Raw genomic sequence first — 21,903 nt, 5'->3', positions numbered from 1 at the left:
TTTTCTGAAATTGCATCTCAAATTGAATGTCATCCAGAGTTTTCACGTGATAACCCTTTTTTCTCACTGAATTGAATCTGGCCTAATGTTTGGAAAGCTGCTTAGAATTACAATGACTACTTGTGGTTCAGATGGATTTAGTGAACCAAATGTTTTGTTTTACTCTTAGGTAATAATAATTGAGAGCAACAGTGGATCAGTACAATGGCAACTGGAAATGAACATGGGAATTGTCAATCCAAATCCAGCTACACTGAGTACAGGGGATCACCGGTCCACCTTCCTCTTCTGGGGATCTCTTAACATGGTCATAAATGAAACAGTATGTTCTGCCTTCATTTGATTAAAATAGTTTAAGAACTATGTGATCATAGACTTACCAGACTGATATAGCTACATTGTAACTGGAGCTTGTAGCTGCATAGTTAAGTTGGGTTTAAAAAAGAGCAACGTCTATCAACTGCAACCCCTTGAAACGAACCCCAGCACACATACATATACATACTTATACCAACATATCTATACGCTCACATTTGTAAACTATATATACCAAATAGTAGCTCATAGTAGCCTTGGATATTATCAAATAGTGCATAAAAGGCAACTTAAATGGGTAGGTAACATTTATGGGCAGATTTATTAAGGTTTGAGTTGTGTTTTCCACGAAAAACTCACACAGGTTAAAAAAAACTAGAAGTAGCTTGAATCCCAACATACACCATCTAAAACCTGTCGAGGTCATGTAGAAGTCAATGGCAGAGGTCCCTTTAACCATTTGAAGATGTTAAAAGCCTGCTTGATGTTTGGGTTTTGCCCAAAAACTCGAAAACTTGATCCATGCAGAATCGGGTTTTTCACATTCAAAGTTAAAAAAAAAAAATAAAAAGATACCTTTCAAGTTTCGAGTTCATTTGAGGTATAAAAAAACTCTAACACTCGACCTTTGATAAAAAAACATATAAATAGTAATATTTTGAGATAAATTGATTGTGTTCTTAATTTTTTTTTCCAAAAATTATCCAGTCTGGAATATCAGCAGCTATCTGGTTGCTAGATTCCAATTCATCCTAGGAGAAAATATGAGAGAGCCTGCATGGCAATTTACTTAATAAATAGTAACAGTTTGCACCCCAGGACAATAGTCAATAGGCTGCGGGGGGTCAGTGCTCCCCATTTGATATCTGGAAAGTGGTAAAAGAGCAAAGCAAATAATTAAAATACTTAAAAAAAGAAGCAATTCTACTATTCATACTAAAAGTTAACTTAAAGGTGAACTTACCCCCCCCCCTTTAAAGATGTTGCCCTCTGTTTGTCATTTCTGTGTTTTCTATGAGCATGGTTCCTTACACTGTTTTAATACCATTTCAGACAGGAGCAAAGGATATCTTGTACATGTTTCACCCAACCCTGCCAGATGTATTACTAGAACTAAACAACCATACAGAAAATATAGTCATGTTTGATGGTAAGTATTTGTAATCCTCCAATTACTGTACATTGTTGAAGAAAACTTTTCTTACTACAATTTTTATCACATTTCAAGGCAGATGGGTAACAATAAGCAGTGATACTAAAGCAGAAGTTAGTGAGCAGTTGTTTTTTTTTTAATTTCATATACTCTGATTTATGGTATTATTGATATTTCCAGTGAGAATTATTTTTATGGACATTTACATGCATATTTTGGTTTCACCTGTGATATTTGAGAGCAAAACTTTGATCCTTTAAAGTAAAACTTTGGGCAGATATTTTTAATTTGCATACTTGTGTTTCCATAGCTTTACAGTGTTCTGAAGACAATAGGGTTCATTTACAATGCAGAAGTGTGCTCTTGCACCTCATATGTAAATGCTTTTTTAAAGCCATGGTGCTCCAAGGAAGGCCCTGTTATCCAAAAAACCTAAGTACTATGCATTAGGGAAAATAGATCCAATAGCTGTATAAAATGTATATTTATACAAAGCTTTACTTTCTCTTTAACACTGCTTCACTGGTACATGTTCCATTCCTTTGATTAATTTAAAATAGCACAATGCTGAATTGTCACCCTAAACCTCATTAATATCACTGTTTCGGACTGGGACACAAGGGGCCCACCCGAAAAGCCTTAGACCAGGGGCCCACCCAAAAACTGTTAGACCAGGGGCCCACTCTAAATATTATTTTCTTCCTCTCCTCACTCAACCTCTATTCTCCTATCCTCTTTTCTTTACACACTATAACCTATTATTCCATCTATTTAGCCTCTTTATTCTCATAGAAATAGGCAATAACCATGAAATAGGCAAAATGTTTAGAAGCCCACCGGCAGTTTTCCTGGTATCCCGATGGGCCAGTCTGACACTGATATCACTTCAAATTCTCTTACCTAGAATAATGCACGTGTAATCATTATGATGCAACTCTAGACACCAAGCATGCAATATGAACTTTTATATGAACACCCGCAGGTTTGAAATAACTACATTCAAAACAACAGGCCACTGAGGTATTGTGGGAGGGCCCACTCCCCTACAAACTCTTGCAAACCAGTTCAGACGAACAACAAAAGCTTGCTAAGTAATAAACTGACTCATAAAACTTCACCTTTAATCGCTACCATTAAAAACCAATGATACATTCGGAAATGCAAACAGCAAACCAAACAAAGTATGTACAGACCCACTGCCATTCAGAAGTATATGCAGTGCAGGACTTTAGCCTTAAAAAACAGAAATTTAAAAACCCCATGTAGGTGGTAGGTGAGGGTGTCAAGTTAACGCTATGTATTGTGGACTACTAGAGTAGAGATTAAGGAAATTAGTGGGATTAAAGTAATCTGCTCCCCCTCCCTTCTTGTTCCCCCCGTAGCAAATTCTACCTATCTAAATTGGGAACAGACAGGAGCTAAATCCCCCACTGTCCACCTATGTTGCACTACGAGTTTCGCTGTCTACACTGCTTCTTCAGGGGCAGTTCTTTAAACTCTACTCTAGTAGTCCACAATACATAGCTTTAACTTGACACCCTCACCTACCACCTATATGCGGTTTTTAAATTTCTGTTTATTTAAATCCTGCACTGCATATACTTGTGAATGGCAGTGGGTCTGTGCATTACTTTGTTTGGTTTGCTGTGAGCATTGCCCAATGTATCATTGGTTTTTAATGGTATTGTTGTTCGCCTGAACTGGTTGCAAGAGTTTGTGGGGGAGTGGGCCTGTTGTTCTAATAAAAACAAATTAAAAGTATTGGAAAACAATACTTATATATATATTACAATTACATTCTAGTTTTTGTAGGGATGCACTGAATCCAGGATTTAGTTCACAATTCAGCTAAGATTCATCCTTTTTTTAGCAGCATTCAGCCAAATTCAAATGCCTGGCCCAACCAAATCCAATGAAAAAACCACGTAACTTTTCATCAAACAGACAAGCAAGTCAAAAAATATTTTAACCAAGTGCAGCGCGTGGTTCTCTTTTACTCCCTCGTTTCCCTAATTTACATATACAAATTAGGGTTAGGGTTCAGATCAGTTTTCGGCTGAAGCTTTCACTTGGGATTCGGCTCAATCCTAAAATAGTGGATTCAGTGCATCCCTCATTTTTTGTGCATTTGATATATTCCATTCTTACATGTTTTATTGCTCTCCTTTGTTTTTAAGCTGTTCTGTTTGAAGCTAGCCGTCATGCTTGCTACGTCTTACTGACGGGTCCTAAAACAATGGAGGAGCCTGGTATTTTGACTGTTACCAAGAGAAAACTGAAAGAAGACATCATAAATAGCAAAGTCATCTGGCTCAGCAGTAAAGAGGACAGTAACGAGCAGAAAATAAGGGATTACTTTTTTAAAATGAGATACACCAGTCAGGCAAAGTAATCATTTTTGGGAGCAGATATATTTGTCTAAATACCAACAAATTTTATCTTCAAAAGCTTTTCACTAATTAAACTATTGTAAAATAACTTGATTCACTGCTTGTTATTAAATCATGTTTTTGTTTTCTGAAGGCACAAGCTGAAAATTTTGAGAATGACTACTCACCTTGCAGGTCCCATTTGATGAAGTTGTTCAGATTAATCATAGTATGAAGGACTAAAGTGCATGGATAGCTTTCCTTACAGACCAAACAATCATATCCTGTGACGCAAGCTAGTCCCATTTCCGTTGTGTGATGGCATCTCATAGATAGGGTGGAATTATTATCCTACAGGAATTTGAAACAAAACTGGCATTTTCCCCCACAGACATTGTACAACTAGGGGTAGATTTATCAAGGTTGGAAAGTGAAATGACGAATTTTTGAATTCTAATTTTCAAGGTTTTTTTTTTACGGCCAAAACTGTCAAATTTGACTTGGGAATTGTTAAAAATCGATTAGAGTTTTTTTTTTAAAAAAAGTTTTAATTCGAATTTTTGAGATTTATCATACAGTGGCCCTTTAAGAACTCAAATCGACTATTCGACACCTAAAACCTGCCGAATTGCTGTTTTAGCCTATGGAAGACGTCCTGGGATCAATTTGGAGTTGTTTGCAACCTTCCTGTCGAGTTTTTTGCACAGAAAAAACTAGAATCGCTAGAAAGTTTTCGGGTCTATAGTACTTAATTACTTAAATTAATTTTGTTTGGTCGAATTTCAAGTTCATTAAAAAAACTCCCATGAACTCAAAATTTGACCCTTGATAATTCTGCCTTCTAGTGTGCCTACTGTTCTTTTATTTTTGCAGCCGGTAAATGAATTGAAAATTGCTATGCAAATGAATTTGTAACTGCAGCAGCTTACGTAAGGGTGAAGACACACAGAGCTACTAGTAGCAGCTACTTGCCACAGCTACAAAATTAGAAAAATTCATGATTTTTTTAATAAAATCTGACTTTTAAAAAATCACGAATTTTTTGGAATTTATTAAACCCCGAGGATGGAAAAGTCCGAATCTGAAAATTCGGCATCTCAGACCTGTCGAGGTTGTATATAAGTTAATGGGAGAAGTCCCAATGATTGTTTGATGTGCACTGGGTTTCTGCCGATACCTGAAGTTTTAGGGTGAAAATTACGAAAAAAATCGTGAAAATCATATGAAAAAGTCAGAAAGATTTGTGAAAATCTGATTTTTTTCCTGCAAAGCAAATTTGGGGAAAATGTAATAATAAATAAGCGTAAAAAACCCGAACAGATTTGATCGGAATTTGTAGCAGAAAATATTGAAATAAATTCTGACCCCCTACATGTGTATTAGCAGAGGCGATTCTCAGTATTGCCTATGGCAGGGTATGTAGTGTCTTAGAAAAGGCAATTATCACTATTGTCTATTTTGTAGCTGCTACTAGTAGCTCTGTGTGTCTTCACTCGCAATATAATACGTTTCTGTCCACAAAGGATAGAGTGCGTGTTGATGGCTTTTTTTGAAAACTTTCTGTGGTTTGTACAGAAAACAGTTCTATAAAAAAGTCTAGCCTGAATCTTAGGTTTAGTAAGTTGAATATAATGCAAAAAAAGTCAATTTATTTTTTGTTGAAAGATTATATAAATTATTATAAATTATAAGCATATCCTAAATACATTAAGCATCGTTCATGGTATACAAAAATCACTGCTATGTTGTACATTTGGTACAAGTAATTTAACAGCAGATGTATGTATTTATTTGAAAGTGACTAATAGGGCTACATATAACATTTTGACCACCTTGATGGTCTAGAGAAGGACTGAATGTCTATAAAAAACGGATCCGCACACACACACTGGTTAATGCAGTAAGGGAGTATCCCCTTTTATTCAGCCACCAAACATTCAATGTTTCGGGGGGGGGGCACCCACCCCCCCCCCCCCCCTTCATCCTGATAAAACGTTGAATGTTTGGTGGCTGAATAAAAGGGGATACTCCCCGACTGCATTAACCAGTGTGTGTGTGGATCCGTTTTCTATACACATTCATTGCTAAGGGACCCGGCCGGGTCAACGGAAGAAACGCACCACCAGTTGAAGGATTGGTGAACTACAGGTGTGCGGTAGGAGAAATTACATTGTAATCTAGAGAAGGACTGAGGCAGGAAAACTGCCTATCACTATTTCTCATTACTCAGTAAATGTGACAATACCTATCTATCACTGGCATGGCACTATATTACACATACACACTATATCACACACACTATATCTGCCATGAGCAGACCCAGTCTATAGCATTACGTCTACTGAGTAGCTCTGGTGTAAATCAATAGTACTTGTTGTTGTGCCTAACCCTTGCCGAAAAGCAACACAATATAAAAAGTGCCAACGAGCAGAGTATTTTCCAAGACTATACTACAGGTTTTTAGGTTAGTAAATGCATTTTATTTTGAAAACCATACCCCTTTCAAGCTACGGGACGAGGCAGCAACTGTGATTTAACAAAAATTATTTTCTTTTGGTGTTGGGGGAGGACAGGAATACGTTTTAATTAATGAATTCTATTTAATATTTCTGGAGTGTTTTTGGTTGCTTATCTTGAAAATATGAGTAACATATTTATTGGTAGAAATACCAGATTTTCTGTATATGCCTATTTTATTGGTTGTGTAAATATGGTGTAAATAATAAGAAATGTACTCAATATGTTATTAAAGAGTTATTAAAATTGAAGACATGTGCCTGTTATAATGAAGAAGAATAATAAATATAGTTTTGACACTAAATATTTGTCTTTTTTTTTTTTTTTTTTTTTGCTGGTGCTGTTTTCCTTTTAATTGTAGATTCTTTCATCAAATTTATATACTATTTGTTTACTGGGAAAAAAGGTGATAAGAATTGGATGTGACACTTTATCAGCACTTCCTTCACTTGCTCTAGTTGAGTAGCTTTTCTGCATCACCTTTAGCATAGCAAAACTACCTATGGGATCACCAGGACAAAGCCTTATGGTGTTATGTAATATCAGGAACAAAGTTTTCTACAATTTTAATTTATAGCAACCAATCAGCAGGTAGCATTTACTGTTCACCTGTTTAAAAGCAAGTATATTATTGGTTGCTATGTGTAACTTTCCCAGCTGCCCCAAGTCATGTGACTTATGCTCGGATTAACTTCAATCACTCTTTACTGCTGTACTGCAAGTTGGAGTGATATCACCCCCCTCTCTTTTCCCCCCCAGCAGCCAAACAAAAGAACAATGGGAAGGTAACCAGATAGCAGCTCCCTAACACAAGATAACAGCTGCCTGGTACATCTAAGAACAACACTCAATAGTAAAAACCCATGTCTCACTGAGACACATTCAGTTACATTGAGAAGGAAAAACAGCAGCCTGCCAGAAAGCATTTCTCTCCTAAAGTGCAGGCACAAGTCACATGACCAAGGCCAGCTGGGAAATTGACAAAATGTCTAGCCCCATGTCAGATTTCAAAATTGAATGTAAAAAAATCTGTTCTTTTGAGAAATGGATTTCAGTGCAGAATTCTACTGGAGTAGCACTATAAACTGGTGCATTTGAAAAAAAACATGTTTTCCAATGACAGGATCCCTTTAACTATTTTTTGAGGAACTCCTAACTACTCTATTGCACTTCGCCTGGTCTGAGCTGGTGAAGACAAGTCTGGTGCAAGAGGTAATGTTCAGTAAAATCCACATCTTATTAAATTTGCGTAGTTATGTCCCTTCACCAGAGCACAACTTCGCCCGGTGATTGAGTGTGAATGAGCGCCAGCGGCAGTTTCTTTCGCTAGTGAAGTTACGCCAGCGCCCGTTAGCATACCTCCCAACCGTCCCGTTTTCCATGGGACAGTCCCGTTTTTGTCTTTCTGTCCCGCTGTCCCGGATAGTGGACTCTGATGTCCCGCATCCTGTCACCCAACTCTCGCGGCTGAAGCAGCGAACAAAATGATGCCTAATGAGACGCACCGCACGTGCCTCCGAACAGCGCCGGTCAACCTGATTGGATGGTGTGGATCACATGTGACACTGTGGGTGATGCGCCACATTCCCACGAGTACCCGGCCTCTCCTTCCCTGGCTGCTGCTCTGGCAGCGGATCCGTGTGGGGGACTTTTATGCAGGAAAGACGCCTGCAGATCCTATTCCAGGAGTTGGACGTCAACAAGTGCTTCGGGTGCATCGCACTGAGCTGGAGCTGAGGGTGAGCAGTCTGCTGGGGGCCGGGATATACCAAGTGCTCATAGGGGTGCATAAGGGAGCAGTATTGACTAGCATACATGTATAAATATTATATTTTACATCACTGGTTGCTATTGGCTAGGCCACTCCAGAAGGTCATGACTTGATGGTCTTAAAGGGAAACTCCACCCAAAAACTTTAAGTAGTGATTATATTTAACGTTATACTTATTACAAACGTGAAGTGTTTTGGAAAGCTGCTTAGAAGTCTTTTGCCTTTCATTTATGCAAAAAAAGCAGTTTTTAGTCAGAAATTCTATTTGATTTACTAAAACCGGTTGTTTTCCTTTATTGTGCTCTCTCCCTGTTCTGTAGGACCTGCTGTCTGTCTGTCTCTCCCCTCTGACCCACCATGGTATCTGTTACATGCAGCTGTCTAAAACTAGGCTCATCCACGACCTGTAGGTGCAAATCCTATTTCTAGCCAGCGTTGTGTAACTATGTGTGTGTTACTGTAGGTGTGTGTTAGTGTGTGTGTTACTATATTGTCTGTGTGTGTGTTAGTGTGTATGTGTTACTGTGTGTGTTACTGTGTTTGTGTTTTGCACTACAACTTTATACATCACCTTAGGTGGGACTGCCATACAGCTCTCCCTGCCCATTTAAAGTGATACGGCTTATTTACAATTTGTAAAATGAACATGGTAATTAGGGGGTGTGGCCACAAAAATGGGCGTGGCTACAAAATTGTCGCGGGGCACAACTTTTTGTCCCTCTTTTGATGTCCAAAATGTTGGGAGGTATGTACGTTGTGTTTTTATTTGTCTCCCTTTATCCATGTAGTGTTATAACCATAGGGCATATTTTACGACTGTGAGACCCTGAAAGCAGAAAACTCAATATTTATAAGATAAAAATGATTGAACTTGACTTCGAATCGTTGATCCTTTTTATTATTAATAAAAAAAAAAAAAAGATTGAGTCCTATTTTAATCTGTATCCCTTGTTGGTCAAATGATTATAATACAATGTATATTATTTATATTCTGTAAACTGCTCCCAATACAGAACAGCTCTTTTTTTTTTTCGCAAAAGCCAAACTCCACAAGATACACGTATAGGAATACGCCCACGTATGACAAGCAAGCGCTGCGGAACTTAACTAACATTAGCAGCCACTCAAAAAGAATCCAAACAATTCAGCCAATCACAAAGGCGCTGCAGTGAAATCAAATCAAACCACTAGTTCCGCAAGTACGTAAAAAAAAATAACCCCGGACATTCTTTCCAAGCGGCAGCTGAAGTAGATCCGATGTAACCGGAAGCGGAAGTGATTGCTCAAGGTTAGTTTGCCAGTCACCCCGTCTCACTGTTCGGGCAGATGTCAATGACGTCATATTTCCCCGCCTGAGGCGCTCTGTTATTCAATGCTCTACCCGGTGGCATTGGACTGGTAGGAGAAACGGAAAGCCGTAATATTCGAGTCTTCTTATAGAAGCGAACACTTAACAACACTTCAGGTATACTTGTCTCTGTGTCGAAAAATGACTGAGCACAACTAGTTTTATCTGGGCTTTTACACTTGGGAATGTTCCTGCAGGTATTTGCCGTGCGGTGTGTTATATGGGCAGTAAATCTGTTTATCTATGAAACCCACTGGGCAAATACTTTAATGGTTAAATTATAAATGACATTCAAAGACAATGTTAGGTTAGATGTAAGGAGGTGGTTGGCTTTGTCCGTATTATTCTATTAATTATAGAAATAATTGTTCTACTGCCCCTTTGAGGAATAAGGGGCATTAGGTGGATGTAGGTCACTGTAGAGAATTCCTAGTCAAGGTGAAGCAGGGCTGCCAGGTCTTATTTTCAAAACCAGCCAAAGTCGGCTACAAAACCAGCCCAAAACTAGCCAAGAGGCACTTCAAAAGTAGCCCATAAATAGCACAATATGTGCAGTGAAAAAAAGGTTAATAAAATAAATGAATATATGTGAAAATTGGTAAAAAACCTCTAGACATTTTGGTGGCCAGCAGATTTTTGCCCCTAAATTGTCTGAAATTGAGGAAATTCACTGTGAGAATGCTTAAGAGGGACGGGAGACTGGGGTGCAGAGTCCAAAATCTAACTCCTGACTTCTACATAAGTCAGTCCCATTGCCTGCTGGGTATTTTAGTCTTCCATTAAACTTGGCAGTCTGGAAATTGTTAAACAAAAACTACTTTACCCAACATGTACTGGGAGATGTCGGCTTGGCGCATTAGGGCAAGAAAAAAACTTTGGTTGGTTTCCAAAGTACAAGCCAGCCAAAGGCCCAAAAAGTAGCCCAAATCCATACCTTGGCTAGTTTGTACTTTCAAAACCAGCCTGGGCTTTAAATTAAAAAACCCAATTTGGCTGAAAAACCACCAACCTGGCAACCCTGAGGTGAAGGAAAACCAGGCAGCTGCTTCTACATAGTGTGAGCCTGGCGCTAGAGCAGATAGATTGTTGCACATATGACTGAAATAAACTCTTTACCCTTTTCCTGCCAATGATGTTTGTTTCCTTATGTTTCTCTGTTTCCTCCTCCTCCATATAATGAATATTTTCTGGACAGGGCTTTCCAGTTATGTCATGAAATGTCATTACTTATCTAAAACAATTTTATTTTCTCAATGTGTAATTTAAACTTCTTGCGCTTTATAATTGACCTGCCATGTTTATCCTTTTTAGTCCAAGGGTAACTTAACTTTTATATTTAATTTCATTCTTATTTAGCAAAACATTATGAGATGCATTACTAATTTCTGTATCATTTCTTTTTTTTGTGTTAAGGGGATGCCTTTGCACAAGTATCCTCCTGCATTATGGGATGTCTTAAAGCTGAAAGACGGTATCTATGCACGCCTGCCAGAGCATTATCGTCGTTCTTTGTTGGAAAAACACAAACCATATCCAGTGCACTGGAAACCACATGGGCTTAAATATCGCCTGAATCCCAAGTCAGGACAGAGGGAGCGTGTTCAAGATGTACCCATTCTACCATACTTTCCTCCACAGGCAAACAAAGGACTGTGGGGAGGAGAAGGATGGGTCACTGGTTACCACTATGCAAATAATGATAAGGTGAAATAACTATGCCATTTATTTAAGCAGTTTTAGGTCAAGTGAAATATCAAAGAAAGCGTACAAGATAAATGAGATAAAATGCCAGCTTATACTGTAGCAATTTTATTATTTAAAAGATTTGGTTTGACATCAGCATATGTCTTTAATTCTAAACAACTATCATACATTAAAGGGCAAGTCAACCCCAAAATATAAAATTACCTAATAAAAGAAACCATAATTCTAGGCAACTTTCCAATATACACCTATTAAAAATTTTCAGTGCTTTTATTTAAAAAAAAGAAATAATTGCCATTGAAAGCAGCATTTTTTTTTATTACTGGCTGTTTTTTTAAACAATGTTGCAAAAATCTTCGTTCCCCGGGAGAGATAAATCTATGAACCAGCTGCCTTGTCTTACATTGTATCAATGTACAGCCACCAGGGCAGAGAGATAGAAAGGTTCAGGCAGACGCTGCTTTAAATAGCTATACAAATAATAAATAATACAAATAACATAAGAACCACAGAAAATTGTAATGAATGTATATTGCAAAGTTACTTTGAATTATGCTTTCTTTTTTATTTTGGGTTCACATTCTTAGCAAAAGGAGTATTCTGCCAAACTCCTGTTGGAAAAAAAATAATTTGTTTTCATAATATTAATAACTGAAGTTCGTATCATAAAAATAACAAATTTGTTAATTTCATTCATTCAACTTAATCCGCTTTAATTATTTTTCTGACAAGAAAGTTTTGATTAATACAAACAATTCAAACTACTGGGAATCCTGTATTCTCCTAATTACTGTTTTATAAATTAAACACTTTATTCGGTAAAAAATTAACTAACTTTTTTTTTTCATAGCTGTCTGCAAGAGTTAAAAAGGTCTGGAAGCCTCAGCTCTTTAAAAGGGAGTTATACAGTGAGATACTGGACAAGAAATTTTCTATCATAGTTACCATGAGAACGCTGGACCTTATTGATGCTGCATATGGCTTTGATTTTTATATCCTAAAGGTATGCAGTTATTACCCAGATAATACTTAAAACCTTTGTGTGTTCATAATTTAATTTAAGAATTCAAGTTGATACCTGTATCAGCATGGAAGAAACATTATTCATCCTTACACTCCTGAAGTGTGAATTTGATATTTTTGTGGGGATGAATACAAAATAGTGTTTTTATGTTGTTTCTAATATGTTCTAAATCTACAGCATTTTGTTACTGTAACAAATGTAAGGCTACAAATGTATTGTTATTGCTACTTTTTCTTTTCAGTCCCTCTCCTATTCATATTTCAGTCTCTCATTCAAAATCAATGCATGGTTGCTAGGGCAACCAGATGGCTGAAATTGCAAATTGGAGAGCTGCTAAATATCTCAAACAAACAACAAATCAAACCAATTGCAAGTTGAAGCAGAATATCATTCTAGATCATACAAAAAGTAAATTAAAGGATTTTGTCTTGCCTTGAGGACCATTTCCTGCAGAATAATGACTTTTGATGCATATATGAACTTATATGACTTTATTGTATGTTTATTTTTTGTTGTTGTTGCTAGACACCAAAGGAAGATTTAAACTCAAAAGTTGGAATGGATTTTAAAAGGGCCATGCTCATGCGCCTTGCATCAAAAGACTCAAATCTTTATCCCAACGATCCATCAAAAAGAGATCAGATTTATAACAAATATAAGGTATGTATATGGTCTACATGTGTAGTGTGCATTTTAAGTTGTTCCCTTAGTCATTGGATAGTACTGAACTGTTAAACACTAAAAATGCAAATGTTTGCAGTGGCTGCTTCCTATGTTTTCCTCCAATCACTAGCCCAATAGTGCTCAACGGGCTTGCATTTTAAAGATCTCTAATGAGCTTAAATAAATAATAAGGAAACAAATTCTGTGTGTCCAGTCACATCCAGGATTTTCACTAAATAAGGTCTTCTTTTATGAGTATATAAAATAAATATATACACCAAATGGTCTCTTCTTCAAACAGCACCCTTTTCTCTGTGACCATCCGCAAAGATATATATATATATATATATATATATATATATATATATATATATATATAAGAATTGCAGCAAGCGACGGCACTCCTAGGAATTTCACCAAAACAACTGTGATATGAATCAAAATTGAGGTTTAATAAATCCTACGTTTCGGTTCCTAACCGGAACCTTCGTCGTTTCCCTGACGAAGGTTCCGGTTAGGAACCGAAACGTAGGATTTATTAAACCTCACTTTTGATTCATATCACAGTTGTTTTGGTGAAATTCCTAGGAGTGCCGTCGCTTGCTGCAATTCTTATTACATATACCTTGACTGGCACCCAGGGCGAATATGGACACGTGGTTGTGCGCTATATATATATATATATATATATATATATATATATATATATATATATATATATATATATATATATATATATATATATATATATATATATATATATATATATATATATATATATATATATATATATATATATATATATATATATATATATATATAGAAGATGGACCAGCACTCCGTTTTCTTTATCAAAAGTGTTTATTCAATACACTGTGCATCCAACGTTTCGGCCCGCATTGGGGCCTTTATCAAGGAAAAAGTGTGTGTGGCTTAGTGCCCAATATTTATACCCACAATTCCCTCATTAGCAACGTCATGATGACCTCATTACAACACTCAATTAACAATTCAACACATATGATGAGTGGTTAATCACAATAAAAAAGGTGTACCTTCATATTTGTGTCAATAGGTGTCAGCAAAATACTGTGCATTTAATCTGTGCTCATATTCCATTGAAGTGAGTTAAAAAACTGTTACAAATCAATCTCCTTGTTTCCAAGGCCGATGGATACACAAATACAGCACCTGTGAATCAAGATAAGCCTTATCTTAGTAAATTGCAACATATTATCAATTGTGACATACAATCATATAAGGGAAACAGCATTTGTTACAATTATTCCAACCCTCTTTTATATGTCTCCATGCTCCTAAAACTTGAATTTTCAGGTGCTGAAATAGGGGAAAGAGATGTAGTATTTAAGTTAGGAAACAACCCAGGGATTGTTGACCGTTTAACCCCCTAGGTGCCACGCATCCCAATTCATATATCCAATATGCTTCCCTCTTTAGGAGCATATTATCATAATCTCCCCCTCTTGCTCTCTTGGGGATCTGCTCTATGGGCATGCATCTAAACGCTGCCGGGCTATGCTTAGCCTCGGCCCAGTGTTTGGCCACCGGCTGTTGTGAAATGTCCTGTCTCTTGCCTTTATCTTTTTTACACTTATCTGGATCTAATGCAGCTCTTATACTGGACCTATGCATTGCCATCCTCTCTTTCAACTGCCTAATCGTCTTTCCACAATAAATAAGTCCACAGGGACATTTCACAATATAGATCACCATAGATGAATCACAGGACATCCTTTGTCTGATATTATATCTCCTCCCTGTGTGTGGGTGGGTGAAATATGTACCTTGTATTAGTGAACTGCAGAGTATACAACCCATACATTTAAACACCCCTGGGCGCTGTGTTAGAAAATGTTGGGCCTGCCTCCCCTGGTACTTACTCACTGGATCCGATGGGCTCAATATTTCCTTCAAGTTACTCCCCCTTGCGTAACTAAACTTGGGCCTGTCTGGTAACTTTTTAGAGATGGTGTCGTCCGTTTTCAAAATGGGCCAGTGTCTCAGCACACTATCCTTCACCACAGCACTGTTAGCCCCATACTTACTAACATAGTAAATATCGTTGCCCCCACCTCTATTTCTGACATTTTGGTGCTCTTCCTGCTCCAATAAGACCTCCTCACGATCCAGGGAAAGAGCCCATTGCTTGGTATCCAAAAGTAGTTTACTGGGGTACCCCCTATCCAGGAATTTACCATACATTTCCATAAGATCTTCTGATCTTTTCTTGGGGTCACTGTCAATACGTACCACCCTAGTCCAAGCCCAAGTCACAGATGCTTAGGGTGGTACGTATTGACAGTGACCCCAAGAAAAGATCAGAAGATCTTATGGAAATGTATGGTAAATTCCTGGATAGGGGGTACCCCAGTAAACTACTTTTGGATACCAAGCAATGGGCTCTTTCCCTGGATCGTGAGGAGGTCTTATTGGAGCAGGAAGAGCACCAAAATGTCAGAAATAGAGGTGGGGGCAACGATATTTACTATGTTAGTAAGTATGGGGCTAACAGTGCTGTGGTGAAGGATAGTGTGCTGAGACACTGGCCCATTTTGAAAACGGACGACACCATCTCTAAAAAGTTACCAGACAGGCCCAAGTTTAGTTACGCAAGGGGGAGTAACTTGAAGGAAATATTGAGCCCATCGGATCCAGTGAGTAAGTACCAGGGGAGGCAGGCCCAACATTTTCTAACACAGCGCCCAGGGGTGTTTAAATGTATGGGTTGTATACTCTGCAGTTCACTAATACAAGGTACATATTTCACCCACCCACACACAGGGAGGAGATATAATATCAGACAAAGGATGTCCTGTGATTCATCTATGGTGATCTATATTGTGAAATGTCCCTGTGGACTTATTTATTGTGGAAAGACGATTAGGCAGTTGAAAGAGAGGATGGCAATGCATAGGTCCAGTATAAGAGCTGCATTAGATCCAGATAAGTGTAAAAAAGATAAAGGCAAGAGACAGGACATTTCACAACAGCCGGTGGCCAAACACTGGGCCGAGGCTAAGCATAGCCCGGCAGCGTTTAGATGCATGCCCATAGAGCAGATCCCCAAGAGAGCAAGAGGGGGAGATTATGATAATATGCTCCTAAAGAGGGAAGCATATTGGATATATGAATTGGGATGCGTGGCACCTAGGGGGTTAAACGGTCAACAATCCCTGGGTTGTTTCCTAACTTAAATACTACATCTCTTTCCCCTATTTCAGCACCTGAAAATTCAAGTTTTAGGAGCATGGAGACATATAAAAGAGGGTTGGAATAATTGTAACAAATGCTGTTTCCCTTATATGATTGTATGTCACAATTGATAATATGTTGCAATTTACTAAGATAAGGCTTATCTTGATTCACAGGTGCTGTATTTGTGTATCCATCGGCCTTGGAAACAAGGAGATTGATTTGTAACAGTTTTTTAACTCACTTCAATGGAATATGAGCACAGATTAAATGCACAGTATTTTGCTGACACCTATTGACACAAATATGAAGGTACACCTTTTTTATTGTGATTAACCACTCATCATATGTGTTGAATTGTTAATTGAGTGTTGTAATGAGGTCATCATGACGTTGCTAATGAGGGAATTGTGGGTATAAATATTGGGCACTAAGCCACACACACTTTTTCCTTGATAAAGGCCCCAATGCGGGCCGAAACGTTGGATGCACAGTGTATTGAATAAACACTTTTGATAAAGAAAACGGAGTGCTGGTCCATCTTCAATTGATATATATCCTTTTGACCGAGCACCCGGCAAGGAACTACAGAGGATAGAGTGCAGGTGTCTCACATTGAACTATATATATATATATATATATATATATATATATATATATATATATATATATATATATATATATATATATATATATATATATATATATATATATATATATATATATATATATATATACCGTCTTATGAGCAGGTTACAACAAAGGAAGCTGAACTTCCATGAATAATGGTAACATAGGGTCAGAGTGACTCAAACACCAAGGGGCAGATTTATTAAGGGTTGAATTAAAAATTTGAATTAGAATTTTTGAATTTAGTTTTTTTGGTCAAAACTGTCGAATTCGACGAGGGAATTATCCAAACTTGCTTCGAGGTTTTTTAAAAAATTCAAATTAGATTTTCGAGATTTATCAAACTCTGGCCCTAAAACCTGCCAAATTACTGTAAACATTTGGAGATGTTTGTAGCTTACCTAACGTTCGAGTTTTTTTCGGAGTGAACTTGAATCGAGTGGTCGAGTTTTGGGTTGGTAGATATTTGATTTTTTTTCTTAAATAACCCCCCCAGTCGGATTTTAAGAAAAACTCACAAGAATTCGAAATTGGACTTTTGATAAATGTGCCATTAAAAGAGTGTTATCTGGTCCTTCTCATTATGAGAATATTTTCTTTTGTGGCATTAAGCTTTCATGTTTATGTTCCATTACTTTAAAGGAGAAGGAAAGTGGTTTACCACTTTGGGTGCCAAATGTTAGGCACCCCCAAGTGATTGTATTGACTTACCTAAAACCCCGGGCCGGTGCTCCTATCAGCAGAAAACTGCACCTGGGTTATTCCAGTGAGCACCACGGAGTGCTTCTCTTCTGGCTTCTTGCAGCTGCGCATGCGCATTAGAGTGAAAAGCCGAACTTTTAACTCAAAAGTTGGCTATTTCTTTCTACTGTGCATGCATCTGCCCTGGGAAATTTGAAGAAAGAAGAAGCCGGAGGAGTATAGCTCCGTGGTGCTCGCTGGTATAACCCGGGCCGGTGCAGTTTTCTGCTGATAGGAGCATCATCCCGAGGTTTCAGGTAAGTCAATACAATTCACTTGGGGGTGGTAAATGACTTTCCTTCTCCTTTTAAAAAAAAATCACTAAAACTGGTGGGAAATATGAACCTTTTGAAGGGAAGGGAAAGGAGTATTTTAATTCTAGGTATTTAATGCCTTTTTTACCTATTGAAGAACATTTGTTTTGCTGCTTTTGGGACTAAGGAAAAAGGAATGTACGGTCAGGTTACAGATACTCTACCAGTTATTTAGCTTTTTATTTAGCAGCTCTTCAGTTTGTAATTTCAGCAATCTGTTCTCTAGGGTCCATATTACACTAGCAACCATGCATTGATTTGAATATGAATAGGAGAGGCCTGAATAGAAAGATGAGTAATAAAAAAAAAAAAGGCAATAATTTGTAGCCTTGCAGAGCATTTGCTTTTAGATAGGGTCCCTCCCCTCCTATTAGCTGGAAAGAGTCTGAAAAAAGAACATACAATAATTTTAAAAATGTTAAAAAAAAAATTCACTTGGAATTAGCCATTCTATAACATTCTGAAAGTTTAACTTAAAGATGAACCACCCTTTAAGTCCAGTTATGTCTCAGGAATGGTAGTTCAGTTTTTGATCCCTAATATGCTATATCTGCCGCATACAGAGGATTTAAAGCAATATACTACTACTAGTGATAGCGTTCTAACTCCATGCACCAAAGAACTTCTAGCTTCTGCTTAGATCAATTTAGAGCTAGTGAACATCATTATCTTTGTTGCATTTAGGAATTTGTAATTCCAATGGAGGAAGCAGAATGGGTGGGGTTGTCTTTAGAAGAAGCTGTAGAAAAGCAAAGACTTTTGGAAAAGAAGGTAAGAATCTTTAACCTTTCTGCAAACGTCTAGATATAAGTAAATATTTTTCTCTTCAAGTATTTTCTTGGAAGTGGCATCTGGTTATTCAGCCACACGATTTGTGCATTTCTGAGCCATCTTATTATGGCAAGTTTATTTTTTATAGTGCAAAAGTAAAGTTTTTCAAGAGACAATAAAATGCAGTTTCAGTGGAACACTAACTGCAATTTACAGGCAAAACTGTATATAGAAATAACTCCTATTTAATGTTTTTTTATCGGCACACAATAGCATTCTTTGTATTGGATGTTTTTGCTTTTTATCTCCTTAAATATTATTGGCTTCATCTGTATCTTGCATCAACCATTTTCATTTCTCTTTGCAGGACCCAACACCACTGTTTAAAGTGTACGTGGAAGAACTTGTTAAGCAGATTGAAACTCAGACGCTAGCAGAACCAGCCATTATAGGGAAAAAACCCTAAGGAATACTTTATATGCTCATTAGAGATAATGTATTGTCCAGATCATGGATGTTCTCTGAAATACCATTATGCCAAACACCACAGTCAACTAACTTCAATGATAAAAGAAAAGGAGCTCTCAGTAGCACTTTGAACTGAAACCTGCACTTGCAGTTTCACCTGCTTTGGAGTGCTCCCGGTGTTTTTATCATTCATGTTGGTCACTACACAGAGGGTGGAACATGGAGACGAGTGATGCCCTTCTGCTGTCACAGGAGCAACTGGGAACAACCTGCCACCTTGTCTGGAGTCAAATTATCCACTGGACAGTTATAAAACCAAAATATCGGCACTTACTGCTTTGCAATTTTTTTTTTTTTGCTGCTTTATGTTGAGCTACAGAAAGACCTATTTGTTCATTTACACAACCTTTTCTTCATCAAATTAAATAAACATGTTCTATGTGTATTCATCTTTGAACTAACACAATCATTAAATACATTAATTTATAAGAAAGCAAACTGTATTGCATATATGTTGGACCAATTAATGTGTTCCAAAAAAAAAACTCATCCATCATTTCTTCCAATGAGAATGCAATACTTCTCAGGTCCCTGCCTACAATCTCCAATTTCTTTTCCATTACTGGTATAATGGAGCAGTGCAGGAACTAACATTATCTAATAGGGCCTAAGCTGCAATTCGTTGAGCAAGACCTTCACCAAATTGATGCATGTGTCCTACTACTTGGCTAGTGTGATATCAAGTTAACTGACCAGCATGAAGATCGGTTTCATGGGATTCTTTTTTCCTCTAGATATTACTGGGAGTCTTGCTACATGAATGAAAAACAATGTTTCTACTCCAAACTGTGAAGCTTTGCTAAATATAACCGTTTTAATGGCCTTTCTAAAAATTCCCTCAAAGATAGGGTGCTGTAAAATACAATGTCCTTAGGTACTAAGATAAGCCATTCTAATTATAAATGCTAGGGTTCTTCTGAACAGTGTCATGCACATTGTGTGTAGGATTTGGCACCAGAAGGACAATCATATATAAGAATTCTAATGGCTGATACTTTGGCTTTAACAATGCATGCTCACTTGCTGCATTGTATTTGGCCCTTAAATGTAAAAAAAAAAAAATAATCCTTTACAAAGTACACAGAAATAAACCGCTAGATATGTTTTTCTTCTCCAAACTGCAAAGGTTTCCCTATTCTAAAGACTTTCATTTGGACCATGTTATCACCTCGTTCCATTAAGTACAAGGATAAACTATCATGAATTTGACTGCCAAGGGTTTCCTGAATAGTTTGATGGCCAACTATGTATGACTCCAAAATAAAAATTGTGTATATTTAGGGTTGACAAACTCTACTGCAAAACCAACACACTGGTTGTGTTGTAAGAGACCCTAAAATATGCATAAGATTAATAAATGTGTGGTATGTAAAGATCCCCAAAATGAAAATGCAGGTATGAGACCTATTATCCAGAATGTTTATGACCTGGGGTTTTTCAAATAGTGTGTTTTTCTGTAATTTGGATCTTCATAACTTAAGTCTACTAGAAAATCATTCAAACATAAATAAACCCAATAGGCTGGTTTATTATTACAGAGAAAAGGGAAATAGTGTTTTAAAACTTGAATTATTTGAGTGTATGGGACTCCCATAATTCAGTAGTAAAGTACCTGTACTACACATACAGTTTTTGCTAAACCAGTAGTCACAAATCCTGCACAATGCAGTCTGATAAAACCATCATAAAAATAAGAAACCGTATGCAGTGAATGTTTTATAGATACAAACATGCAATAGCCAGTAATGTGGAACTGAACATACAATAAAATTGCTAAATTGCAATACTAAAATGTAAAAGTATGACAAATTGTATATGTGTATATACTTGTCAATTTGTGTTTTGTGTGCCGAGTGTGCAAAAGCCCCCTTCACCCCCAATAAAACACTATAGTTGGCCTTTATGATCGTAACCACAGTATGGAAAAGCCAAGGAACTGTTTTGTTTATTAACACAAAGGAGATGATCACTTCACTAGTCATCGTTGGACTAGCAGCTGTTAATTGGGAGCTTGTAAAATGTATAATGAAGCAATAGAGTTCTTAATGAATCAGATGAAAATTAAAGGGATACTGTCATGGGAAAAACAATTTTTTCAAAATGTATCAGTTAATAGTGCTGCTCCAGCTGAATTCTGCACTGAAATCCATTTCTCAAAAGAACAAACAGATTTTTTTATATTCAATTTTGAAGTCTGACATGGGGCTAGACATATTGTCAATTTCCCAGCTGCCCCAAGTCATGTGACTTGTGCTCTGATAAACTTCAATCACTCTTCACTGCTGTACTACAAGTTGGAGTGATATCATCTCCCTCCCCTTCCCCCCAGCAGCCAAACAAAAGAACAATGGGAAGGTAACCAGATAGCAGCTCCCTAACACAAGATAACAGCTGCCTGGTAGATATAAGAACAACACTCAATAGTAAAAACCCATGTCCCACTGAGACACATTCAGTTACATTGAGAAGGGAAAACAGCAGCCTGCCAGAAAGTATTTCTCTCCTAAAGTGCAGGCACAAGTCACATGATCAGGGGCAGCTGGGAAATTGTCAGATTTCAAAATTGAATATAAAAAAAACTGTTTGCTCTTTTGAGAAATGGATTTCAGTTCAGACGTCTGCTGGAGCAGCACTATTAACTGATGCAATTTAAAAAAAAACATGTTTTCTGATGACAGGATCCCTTTAAGCATAGGACTGGCCAGATATGGGATGACTTTGATGTAGTTGGCCATCTTAAATATATTGCAATATATGGATAAACAATCCCTGTTTTGTTTAAAGGGTAAGGCATTTTTCAGTAGCAGTATGCACAAAATGTCTCTGTCTTAAATATATTGAT

At 37.3% G+C, this 21,903-nt stretch overlaps 2 protein-coding genes across 4 annotated transcripts in view; both read left to right on the top strand.

Moving 5' to 3' along the window:
- The window catches only part of fam234a.L (family with sequence similarity 234 member A L homeolog), a 31,890-nt gene extending 27,939 nt beyond the window's left edge, over positions 1–3,951 (top strand). Inside the window, 3 exon segments of one of the 2 annotated variants that reach the window (NM_001085915.1) lie at positions 170–322; positions 1,369–1,465; positions 3,646–3,951. In NM_001085915.1, the coding sequence (NP_001079384.1) occupies positions 170–322; positions 1,369–1,465; positions 3,646–3,860 (465 nt within the window). In that variant the 3' untranslated portion in view covers positions 3,861–3,951. 2 annotated transcript variants of the gene reach the window in all.
- A 5,235-nt stretch (positions 3,952–9,186) lies between these two features.
- On the top strand, positions 9,187–19,494 carry mrpl28.L (mitochondrial ribosomal protein L28 L homeolog). Of its 2 annotated transcripts, none has more exons than XM_018234486.2 (6): positions 9,187–9,413; positions 10,887–11,177; positions 12,028–12,180; positions 12,727–12,861; positions 18,447–18,533; positions 18,901–19,446. In XM_018234486.2, the coding sequence occupies exons 2-6, from the start codon at positions 10,890–10,892 to the stop codon at positions 18,997–18,999; spliced, it is 762 nt and encodes a 253-aa protein (XP_018089975.1). In that variant the 5' UTR covers positions 9,187–9,413; positions 10,887–10,889; the 3' UTR covers positions 19,000–19,446.
- The last annotated feature ends 2,409 nt before the right edge of the window (positions 19,495–21,903 follow it).

This window comes from Xenopus laevis, chromosome 9_10L (assembly GCF_017654675.1).
Source record: "Xenopus laevis strain J_2021 chromosome 9_10L, Xenopus_laevis_v10.1, whole genome shotgun sequence".
Classification (NCBI taxonomy): domain Eukaryota; kingdom Metazoa; phylum Chordata; class Amphibia; order Anura; family Pipidae; genus Xenopus; species Xenopus laevis.
This window is presented reverse-complemented; position numbering and strand designations above follow the sequence as displayed.